The sequence below is a fragment of the Sorex fumeus genome, unplaced genomic scaffold (assembly GCF_029834395.1).
Source record: "Sorex fumeus unplaced genomic scaffold, SorFum_2.1 ptg000041l, whole genome shotgun sequence".
Classification (NCBI taxonomy): domain Eukaryota; kingdom Metazoa; phylum Chordata; class Mammalia; order Eulipotyphla; family Soricidae; genus Sorex; species Sorex fumeus.
The window spans coordinates 7,102,419-7,114,619 of record NW_026606098.1 but is presented as its reverse complement, the minus strand read 5'-3'; the positions used below and the strand labels follow the sequence as shown (position 1 = coordinate 7,114,619).

Genomic DNA, 12,201 nt, shown 5'->3' with positions numbered 1-12,201 from the left:
TCTGCAGGGACTCTGCTCATGGCCGGGCCAGCAGGTATCTGAGCCTCCTTGGGGGCACCACGTACCTCTGAGTGAAACTCTGGAAATTTGGAATGCGTTGTAATCCACATCAACTAAAACTCACTGTGTTCAAGGGCTATCCAGAGTCACTTAATACCTTCACGGTGTCCCACAAAAGTCATCTGTGCCATTGTTCCACCCTCTTTACCTCAGTCCTCATCACCTCCATCTCCTGATGCAGTGTAAAGCACTAGAGGCACTGGCGCACGAGCGACCCCACAGTCCAGAGGGGGAAGCGTGGCCTCGTGTGCATTGGGGACAGGCTCACTTAGCCAGGGGAAAGGCCTTGGCACCTGAACTTCCAGCTCCATCTTTTTTTGTGTGTGTTTTCCCACAGTTGATGAGCATAGTTTTATTTGAAAAATACATAAGTAATACAAGGGCTTGTATTTCATTTGCTAAAAGATAAAAATTTCTTGTAGGGGATGGGCTGCCTCCCCGTCCTCCCTTGGAGCCCCAGCAGCCATCAGCTAAGAATTAACTCTAGCTGCATCACCCCGGTAAAGGGTTTGAACTTCTTGGAGTGCAACACCTCAAACTCTACAACATTGATTAACCAGGTGCGGCACACCAGGTCGGATGGGATCCATCCGATCTCAGATAACAAAACATAAACACAGACTTAACCTGGAACAGCATCTTAGCAATCTCTTACAAGGACTTAATGGATCCATGTCAAGCTACAATAATCTTCACTAACTTTCTTCCAAGGAAACATTTTTGGATCATTCTTGTAGCAAGTTATTGATAACAAACAATATAAGATTAAATCTTGAGGCCCGCAATGGGGACAGACTTAAAGGGTGATTCAGAAATCTGGTGATTATGGGTTAGAAGGCATAATAGAGGTAGGATTAGTGTAGGATTATTGAATGTAACAAATCATCAAGAGAAAATTCCATGAAAAATATGTATAGTGTAGCCCCTTCTTTAGCCCACAGACTTTCTGAATGTTTTATCATGAAAGTACAATCACGTTTGAAGTAATAAAATTTGCATATAAGCGGATGGACATGGAGAATATCATGATAAGTGAATTTAGTCAGAAAGATAAAGACAGACATAGAATGACTGTTCTCATTTGTGGAATAGAGAGCAGCATAATATGAGACTAACATCTAAGGACAGTAGAGATAAGGGCCAGGAGGATCACACCATAGTTTGCAAGCCATTCCCATGTCCTGGGGGAAAAGGCAGTTGGTATGGAGAATGAACCATTAAGTAAATGAAGATTGGAGGGATGGCCCGGGATAGGAGAAGTGCGCGAAAGAAGATCAAGTACCAAACACGATGAACTTTTAGTATCTATGTTGCAAATCATAATGCCCAAAATTATAGAGAGAATAATAAGGAATGCACCTGCCACAAAGACAATGTGGGGCTGGGTTGGGTTGGCGGGTGGGACACTGGGAACAATGGTGGTGGGAAATGTGCACTGGTGGAGGGATCGGTGCTCAAGCATCGTTTGACTGAAATGGAATCACGCAAGTTTGTAACTGTATCTCACAGCGATTCAATAAAACTTCTTAAAACAAAGTATAATCGTATTGCCAGAAGGTCCAACAAGAGAGAAGTGTGTGCATTGAACTCGGAATGGTCTAACTGGAAGATTTCAATTTATCCTTATCCTAAGACCAAATGAACAAATTCAAATAAAATAGATAACAAGGGGACTAGATAAAATGAGCAACATTCCTGTTCTGCCCCTTTACCCTATGTAGAGATGCAACGTCCAAGATTTCCGTTCCTGTCATGCTCCTGACTTCTCCGTAAGGGAAGCCCAGCCCCTCAAGAAAAACCACAGGAATTCATGGCGTTATAAATGTGTATCCTTAGGCCTCAAACCTGTTTTGTTTAACTATGCTTGCTGCTTTTTCCTCTGATTGAGGTAGCATGTGCCAGCAGTGCCAGCAGCCATGGTGTTGGTGTGCCGACCCACTGCATCTGTAGCACTACTGGAGTCACTTCCGCCCATCTCTTCTCAGACCCAAGGCATGCTAATCTCAGGCTGGTCTTCAGAGGCCAAGGGCTCGTCCTTGTTTGAGGTTGTCTGACCTGAGCTCTATTTCTCTGTGAAGCACAGATGGTGAGCTGCTCTGCGGGATGGGCTCTCTGCGTCTGCCCCCATGCTGGGAAGGACCCACCAGAGGAGCTTGCTCTGACTTCCTACTAGGAGCTCCCACAACTTCGTTGTGATCAGGAACCTTCACTGTTACTTACTGAGGCGGGGAGATCCCCAGAGTCGCTGGCCACTCCTTGCCATCTTTTCCAGCTAGAAAGCTTCACTCCTTACTCAGCCTCTCCAGGCCCACAAGCTGCGAGATTCCAGGGCCCCTTCTCAGACTCACCTGGGTGCCTCCACGCTTCTGTCAGCCCACTGCAGGCAGAGAGGAGAAACTTTACTCAGTGTTTGATTAAAATGACTGGCTGCAAGGTCCAAAAAATTTGTCTTCCTCCCTGACTCATAAATCCAACCCAGATTCGACATGGGATGCTGTTCGGGGGTGCTGTCCCTGGGAAGGAACCTCCTGGGCAGGACTGGGGCACTCTAAGGAGCCCTGGAAAACACACTTGATGTTTTGTGGGGACACACAGAAAGGCAGCTTCTGTGTCAGTACCACCCATGCTGCCACTGTCCTGGGTTTCTGCCCCCACAGCACTAGGGAAAATTGCACATCGTTTTTCTTTTTAAATGAGGGAGTACTGGGAGAGTGCATCAGCATCTTGCTGGTGCCCTCAGTTTTCCTGATATCCTCAAATTGCCGCTGTGCCTTTGGCCATGATGATGATGAACTCAGACAGTCTCTCACCCTGTTCATTCCATTCTAGGCCATGGGTCCCGATGTGAAGTTCTTTAGCTGATCTTCTAGGTCCTATCTTGGCATTAAAATCACCCACAATGAACTTGTAGAAGGTGTGGTCTTTTTTATAGAACTTCTCTAGCTCCATGTAGAACTTCTCGATTTCTCTTTCATCATAATGAGATGTTGGTGCAACTCAGATGTCTGAGTTCATCATGTCGACCAAGACCATTCATGGTAACTCACAGTTCCAGAAGGCAGAATCTAAACGATGGACATGGGAGTCTCCCGGTGGATGATTCCACAACGAAATAGACCACATCATATTCAATCGACGGTTTTGCCTGACTGATGTCGCTGTTGTCCCAAAATTTCGAACGGGATCGGACCACCGTCTCCTTCGTGCAAAATTCTACTTCACAGAGCAGGGAGAAAGGGCTGCAAAGTTCAAAAAGAGAACTCCCAGAATGACCACCAACTGGGAACTCTTTGGTACTATTGCGGCAACATGGGAAGATGCCATTGTTGACAACATTGACGAGGAATACGATCGACTGGTTCAGCACCTCCATGAATGTGCGAGGAACGCCAAGAGAGAGATAGCCACAAAAAGTCGCCTATCTTCGAAAACTCTTGAGCTAATTCGCCAGCGTGGTTTGGCGCATGCCTCAGGCAACCGCAAGCTAATGTCCGAGCTCGCAAAGCAGTGAAGAGATGCGATCAAGGAAGACCTCAAAGAGAGAAGAGCAGAAGTACTGGTAGATGCGGCAGAAGCCGGGAAAAGTATTCGTAACGCCCGCCTGTCCTTCGCCAACTATAAGACCAAGATGACTGCCCTCCGACGTCCTGATGGATCCATCACATCCTCCAGAACGGCAATGGAGAAGATTATCCATGACTTCTACTCAAATCTCTTCGATAGCCATGTCCACTTGCCGACATACCAAATTCCACAGGATGGATATGTCGTTCCCAACGTTCTCCCTTCCGAAATCTGACACGCCATTTCGTCGGTAAAGAAACAAAGAGCACCCGGCCCAGACAAGGTCAGACCTGAACACCTGAAGAACCTGCCGTCAGTACTCATCAATACACTGGCTCGGCTCTTCACTCGCTACCTGTCTGAATGCAAGGTTCCGTCCCAATGGAAAACCAGCAGGACCGTACTACTGTTTAAGAAGGGAGACATCCATGACATTGGCAACTATCGCCCGATCTGCCTATTGTCTGTCATCTACAAGTTGTTCACTCGAGTCATCCTAAATAGGATTGGCAGAACACTAGATGAAGGACAACCATGCGAGCAAGCCTGGTTCCGCAAAGGATTCAGCACCATCGACCATATCCACACAATAACCAAGCTCATTGAGGTTTCTCGGGAGTTCAAGATGCTGCTCTGTTTAACGTTCATTGATTTAAAGAAGGCCTTTGATTCTGTTGAGACGGAAGCAGTCATTGAAGCCCTAGCCAATCAGGGCATTCAAGCCCAATACATCAGGATCCTCCGTGAGCTGTATTGCGGATTCACTACCAGGATCTCACCATTCTACAAAGAAGTGATCGTTGATGTCAAGAGAGGGGTGCGGCAGTGTGATACCAGTTCACCGAAACTCTTCAGTGCCACCCTCGAGAACATCATGCGAAACTGGAATGGGAATGAATGGGAGTGAAGATAGATGGTCGGCAACTACACCACCTCCGCTTTGCTGATGACATTGTTTTAATAACACCAAACATCAGCCAAGCAGCACAAATGCTGGCCGACTTTGACCGTGAGTGTGGAAAGGTAGGACTACAGCTGAATCTTACGAAGACAATGTTTATGAGAAACAGCCTCGTTCCTGACGCCCCATTCGCTCTCAATGGAATGACCATCTCCGAATGCAACAGCTATGTGTACCTAGGTCGAGAAGCCAACATGACAAATGACCTGGCACCTGAGCTGCGCAGGAGGAAGAGAGCGGCTTGGAACGCCTTCAAGAACGTCGAAGAAATAGCTAAGAGGACGAAGAACCTCCGGCTCCGGGCACATCTCTTTGATTCCACTGTTCTTCCTGCATTAACATATGCCTCAGAAACCTGGGCCCTACGCAAACAAGATGAGAATGCTATTCAGGTCTCCTAAAGAAGAATAGAAAGAGCTATGCTTGGAATATCACGTTTCACTCAAATGAGAGAAAGAATCCGGAGTTCTGACATCCGTCGACGATCAAGGATCAGGGACGCTGTCTCATTTGCCAAGGTGTCGAAAATCAGATGGGCTGGTCACGTAATGAGATTTAAAGACGACCGTTGGACTAGAGCTGTTACTGACTGGATTCCACGGGATGTCAAAAGACCGCATGGCCGCCCACCTACCAGATGGTCAGACTTCTTCGTCAAGATCATGAACGATCGGTTTGAGGCCCTTCATGTTCCTGGAGCGAAGAGATGCCATTGGGCTACACTAGCACGCGACAGGGACAAATGGAGACGTTACTGGCGCCCGCTCGAGCAAATCGCCGACTAACGGGAAGTTAAGTGATTAAGTGAAGTGCCTTTGGCCAGATCCCAAAAACTTGGGACAGAGTTTACCAAGAAATTAAACAGCAAAAATTTGGTATGTGGGAGCAACACCCATAAATCACTTCCACTGAACTACAAAAGCTCACTTACTGACCATATTTCAGAGACCCATAAATCCCGAAAGAGATAACAAGCCATAGTTAGGGCCAGTGGAGAGATGGCTTTCGGGCTAGCAGGCATGCCCTGCAGGACAAATTGTGAAGTTTATTTCTCTGGAAAAGATGGAAACAAGGGCATGATCAAGAGACACACAGAAGAATCTCCAAAGCTAAAAGCTTGCTGAAGAGATGCCTCCACACTTTTAAGCCAGGCTGACTACACCTGGGTGCCTCAGACAGGAGCAGGTGTCCTCCCTTCCACCTGCCCCCTAATATCCTGGTTGCCGCCAACTTCCAGAACCCAATGGGAAGTGCAGTATGCAGGTTCAGTGACAGCAAACTCCAGGCCTCAAGGAATAGTGGATGGGCTGGTCTTTCTCATTCCCCCACCCCGTCCTCTTTGGACCCTGGAGGTAATGCCCATAAACTGCCTCTAGCTATTACTTAAGCTCCTAAATAGTGATAATCCAGAGACACACAAAAGAATCTTCAAACCGAATATCTCAGCTTGCTGCAGCCTAATTGTCTAAAATTTTGGAATTCCAGGATCATGCAGCCACTCTTGTGGCCGCATGACATATTATGTTATTCATAACAAGCAATAAAAAAGAAAGTATAGGGGATATTGTGTGCCACAGAGGCAGGGGAGGGGTGGGAGGGTGGGGGATACTGGGGACATTGGTGGTAGAGGATGTGCACTGGTGGTGTGTTGGGTGTCCGATCATTGTATGACTAAAACTCAAACAGTGAAGCTTTATAACTGTATCTCACCGTGATTCACTAAAAAAAAGTAGTGTGGAGTTCATGTCCAATTCAATCAGCTTTACCAATGGCTGAAGAAATAGCAGTACTCCTACATTCAAAAAATACGTGGGAGACTTGGGTGCCCGCTGTCCTGACTCTCCGCTGTGACAGCAGATCAAGTGCTGTCCGAGGGAGGGACAGCCCGGGAATGGGCAGAACCTGCTGACTGCAGGTGACTGAAAATGCAGCGGTTCTGCTCACTGGTTGTTTGGATCACTCCTAAGTCGCTTCTTGAGTGTCACCTCGTGCTGCATCCCACCTAGACAGCAGTTCAGGAATATCTGTCTTCACCTGGGTTTGGACTGACTTTGGGTCTGTCTGTGATGTTTCCCATCAGAACCTCACTCTTTATGAAGGGGAAATAATAATGGAAATATAAGCTTACGTCTACTCCCGTGGACCTTAGAATTGGTGTTATACATATCAAAATAGAGAAAACAAAGGAGCTAATAGGGAGGCAGAAATGCTAGAAATGCTGGCTCCAACCTAGGGAAACTGTTCTGCTGCCACTTAAGTGAGTGTGCTACCCAAGAAGTAGATGGAAGAATGTCATCTGCAAAATAAATTTTAAAATGCTTTCTAGAAATAAATGGATAACAAAAAAGTGGGTCAGGAGAACATTATTTTTTAAGGTTCTATGTTGACTATAGCAACAAAAATTCAGTGTAAAGTCTGAAATTTCTCTGGCATTTGAATCTGTGGTGTTTGGGTTTCTTGTTCAGAGCCATTTCACCAGCAACTGCTTGAATGAGAGACTTGAGTGTCAGCATTTGGTCACAGGACATTTTCCTGGAGCATTTATAGCTTTCAACCTGTATCTCCAGAGTCCCAGGTTCACAGTTTGTTTCTCTAGCAACTCTAAAATTTTAGGTTGACATGAATATCTCTCAATTAATATCTCTTTTTATGTTTAAATAATATTTTATTTCATAGCACAGCAGGTAGGGCGTTTGCCTTGCATGCGGCTGACCCAGGTTCAATTCCTCCTTCCCTCTCGAAGAGCCTGGCAAGCTACTGAGAGTATCCCGCCCACACGGCAAAGCCTGGCAAGATCGCCATGACGTATTCTATATGCCAAAAACAGTAACAATAAGTCTCACAGTGGAGATGTTACTGGTGCTCGCTTGAGCAAATAGATGAACCACAGGAGGACAGTACTACAGGACAGTGTTTAAGTATAAAATAAAATAAAATTGCATTTCATCTTGGCTTCAAAATTATTCACAAATCCTTAGGCAAGTTAGTTATTTCAAGTCTAAAATCAACATTCAACATATGGTGTCTTAACAGAAAATAATGCATGTCTATTTACATGATTATGGTAAAGACTAAAGAGACTATGTAAGAGAACAAATAGGTGTACCAAAATAGGAGTGGTTTTTTTAGCCTTAGTTTTTGTCTGCAGCCTTTCTGTAAGATGGTAGAAAGCAAGCTAGAAACTTGATGAAAGGACCAGCAAAATAGTAGGGCAAGTAAAGTGCTTACCTTGCACATAGCAGACCCAGTTGGATCCCCAGAAACATGTATGGGCCCCTAAGCTCCTTCAGGAGTGATTCCTGAGCACACAAAAATTCTTAGTAGCAGACAGAAAACAGCAAGAACCCTTAATCTGGTACAACAGTAAATATGTCTTAAAAGGAAAGGAAATGAAATAACCTACTAAGTTATAAAGTTATAAAAAGAGGTTATTTAAGAAGACTGTGAAGGGAATTTAGGACATGCATAAACATATTTGGACAATTCCATGTCAATTTCTTTTATCATTGGGTAAAAACAGGCTTCCTACTGACAAGGGACCTGAATGCGCCTTTCATGTCCTTGTTCCGGAGGCTGTAGATAAAAGGATTCATCATAGGGGTCACCACTGTGTACATCACCGCAGCCACTGTTTTCCCCTGGGTCTCCTCGGAAGACGAGGGGGTAAAATACACCGCGATGATGGTCCCGTAGAAGAGACACACCACGGAGAGGTGGGAGCTGCAGGTGGAAAAAGCCTTCTGCCGGCCTGTCTTGGATGGGATTCGCATTACGGTTGAGAAGATGAGCAAATATGAGATCAAGATGCCCATGAAGGGGAGGACAACCGTCAAGGAACCCTCAGAATTCGACACGACGTTGTTGAGGTGGGTGTCAGAGCAGGCCAAGTTTAGCAGAGTGCTGAGTTCACAGAAGAAATTTTGCACCTGGTTGTGGGTACAGAATGAGAGACGGTTCAATAGTATGATGTGCACCAAGGAATTCCCAAATGACGTCGTCCAGGATGCCCCCACTAGGAGGCTGCAGACCTGGGGTGTCACAGACATGGCATAGTGCAGGGGGTGGCAGATGGCCTCGTAGCGGTCATAGGCCATGACACCCAGCAGGAAGCAGTCAAGACTAACAAACAAGATGAAGAAGTACGTCTGGGTGAGGCAGCCAGCATACGGAATCCCCCTGTGCCCCGTGACGTGGTTGACTAGCATCTTGGGGATGGTAGTGGAGGTGAAGCAGATGTCCACGAAGGCCAGGTTGGCCAGGAAGAAGTACATGGGGGTGTGGAGCCGGGTGTCTGTGACAATGGCCAGGATAATGAGCAGGTTGCCCAGTACCGTGACCAGGTACATAACCAGGAAGAGAATGAAGAGCAGCTGCTGCTCCCGGGGGTCCTCGGAGAGGCCCAGGAGGAGGAATTCAGAGAACTGGGTGAGGTTTCCTGCATCCATGACTTCTGGATCAATGAGAAAGTGTTCAGGGTGCTGTCCTCGGTGCTGACCTATATCAGGCATTCAGGGTAAGCTATCTATAACCTTCAGGATTAATTCAGTTGTTCATCATGTCCCCCCACTCTCTCCTAAAGGAGTTTAGTTCCTATTTATACAATATTCCACACTGCACACACTTTCTCCATCGGCCACCTCAGATGTCCCGTAATGTTTATGGACATCTCTCAAGCAGCCCAAGGATTCCCAGCACAATCCTGAATCTCACTGAGTCTGTCCTTCATCGGGTGACTCCTGAGCTCAGCTTCGTCAAGGCTAAAGTACGAGCTATCTGGCTATCCCTCAGGGATTCCCCATTTCTGGCAGTATGCAACACTTGGAAATAGGGACGGAAGGAGGGGGTAGGGAGCGAGAGATGGTGGATGGGAGAGACAGGGTTGATGAAGAGAGATAGGAAGTGGAAGAGCCAAGTGGATGGACGAGGGAGACAGACAAATAGAAGCAGTCAGATGGGAAAGGCACAAGATGTTTCCTTCATATTTTAGACATGGACACGAGCCACATTCTAGTCTGAACTATGATCTGTAATTTCTTTTTTTTTTTTTGAGGTTGGATGGAATTTTATTGGACTTTACAAAGGTAAAGCTGAAGCAGATTTTCACATAAATAGTAGGACATACTTAGAACAAGGTGTTCACCACTCTACAAACCAGATTAATTTCTTGTTCTGGGTCATACCACAGGACTCACAAAAATTAGTGAGAATTCTGTTTAAAAAATTGATAGAAATATTCTTTTGATACCAAATGAAAACTCATTTCAGCCAGAGAACTAGACAGGTTAAAACTTGGCAAAAATAAAAGTGGTCGTCATAAGATTTTTCTAGCTATAATTGATCTGTAATTTCTGAATGTCTAAACCAGACAAAAAATACTTAAAGATATCCACCTACCCTAGACTTTTTGGAAGGGAAAGCAGGGTAAATAAGAGAGAACGAGTGAAGGAGCGATAGCACAGAGGGTAGGGAGTTTGTCTTGCATGCGGCTGGCCTGAGTTTGATTCCTCCACCCCTCTTGGAAGCAAGCTACAGAGAGTATCCCGCTTACACAGTAGAGCCTGGCAAGCTCCCTGTGACGTATTTGACATGCCAAAAACAGTAACAACAAGTCTCACAATGAAGATATTCCCTGTGCCTTCTAGTGCAAATCGATGAACAATGGGAGGACAGTGCTACAGAGAGAAGTAGATAGATGGAGAGATAGAGACTGTTACATGGGTTGGTTGTACATGAGGGACCTACCCTGATACTTGGGTCATGGGCAGTGTCTGCTGTTCCCCTCCTGACACTCTTCTGGACTCTCATCCTCACCCACCAGGTCAATCCACGCTCTCCTCTTGTCCTATAGCTGAGCACACACTCTGTGACCTCTTCCTCTCCCAAGGAAGGTGCAAGCGGCAGCTCCTGCACTCTGCACCTCATGCTTTACCTGGTCCCCATCCTTCCAGATGCCCCTCTCCTCCTCAGCTCACACACATCCACTTCGCCCCTGCCACTGCCAAATTTGCCCCTTCTCTGCTTTCTTTGGCTTAGGCTCTTACTCTTCACTTTCACCTCCCCATGGGCATAATCAAATGAAATAACAAGCTTCTCCACCATTGAAATCCTGCCCTGGACTAGAGCCAAGGGTGACAGCCTGGTTGGCACTCCCCACGCACCTTGTGTATGACCTGGTATGTGGACGTCTTCGATCTCACTGTGATTCATGCACCAGTGCATCCATGCAGAGGAGGAAGAGGTTTGGAGACAAATTCAGCCTTCTCCTTGTCACCCATCCCCAACACTCTTCAACTCAGCCACGCAAGACCCCGGACATGGGTCCTCTCACAGACTTACACACGCATTGCTGCTTCATGTTTTATTTGGTTTATATCCTTCACACCATTAAACTCAGCCCAGAGTGTCACAACCCCAAGGTCACAGAGAAGTCTTGAGCTGGCGAGCTTGGCTCCTTCTCTCTCTCTGTCCGTGCCTGGCACAGTTCCCTCTCTCTTGTGTATCCCTCTGACTGTGGAGATGTGTGGGTACGGTGTGGTAGCTCCCGGGACGTGGAGGCAGGTCAGTCCCCCAGGACCATCTTGAGGACCTGGAAGAGCCCAATTTACCCCGTCCTCGGTGCTCCTCGGGCTGCATCCCCAATGGCTTGTTAGGGCTCCTGCTAATTGTCCTTCCACATGGGCCTCTTTATGCCTGGCCCTGCGGTGGGGAGGGCAGACGATGCTTCTGGCCCTGCATTTCCCTTCACTGGTGCACCCAGGAGGGTGGAAGTCCGGGTCCTGCAGGGACTTTGCTCACGGCCGGGCCAGCAGGTATCTGAGCCTCCTCTGGGGCGCCACATACCTCTGAGAGCAGTTCTGAAAATTTGGAATACGCTGTAATCCACATCAACTAAAATTCACTGTGTTCAAGGGTTATCCAGAGTCACTTAATACCTTCACGGTGTCACACCAAATCATCTGTACCACCGTTTCACTCCTTTACCCAGTCCTCATCAGCTCCATCCCCTTATGCACGGTGTAAACCACCAGGGGAGCTGGCGGAAGAGAGCCCCCACAGTCCAGAGGGCAAAGTGCGTCTCCATGTGCAGAGGGGCCAGGCTCACCTGACCTGAGGAAGGGCGTGTCTTCCCAGCCAGCAGCCCTCTGCCTTGGCACCTGAACTTCCAGCGCCATCTTTTTTGTATTTTCCCAGAGTTGATTAGCCTAGTTTTACTTGAAAAATTCATAAATAATACAGGGAATGTATTTCATTTACCAAAAGATAAAAATTCCCTGTAGGGGACGGGCTGTCTCCCCCACCTCCCTGGAGCCCCAGAAGCCATCAGCTAAGATTTAACTCCAGCTGCATCACTCCGGTAATGGGTTTGAAGTTCCCGGAGTGCAACATCTCAAACTCTACAAAACGTATAAACCAGAAGTGGCACATCAGATCGGATGGGATGGAATGTACAAAGCATCCGATCTCAGATAACAAAGCACAGACACAGCCTTAACCTAGAACAACATCTTAGTAATCTTTTTTTTCAATTAGTGAAACACCATTAAGTACAAACTTTTGTGCTTGTGTTCCAGTTGCACAATGATCAAGTACCGATCCTTCCACCAGTGCCCGTTCCC

General features: G+C 46.8%; 1 protein-coding gene across 1 annotated transcript; it reads right to left on the bottom strand.

Annotated features, from left to right (window-relative positions):
- Window positions 1–8,088: 8,088 nt before the first annotated feature.
- LOC130028768 (olfactory receptor 1361-like) lies at window positions 8,089–9,030 on the bottom strand. Its single transcript, XM_056119604.1, has one exon. The coding sequence runs from the start codon at window positions 9,028–9,030 to the stop codon at window positions 8,089–8,091; it is 942 nt and encodes a 313-aa protein (XP_055975579.1).
- Between the last annotated feature and the right edge of the window lie 3,171 nt (window positions 9,031–12,201).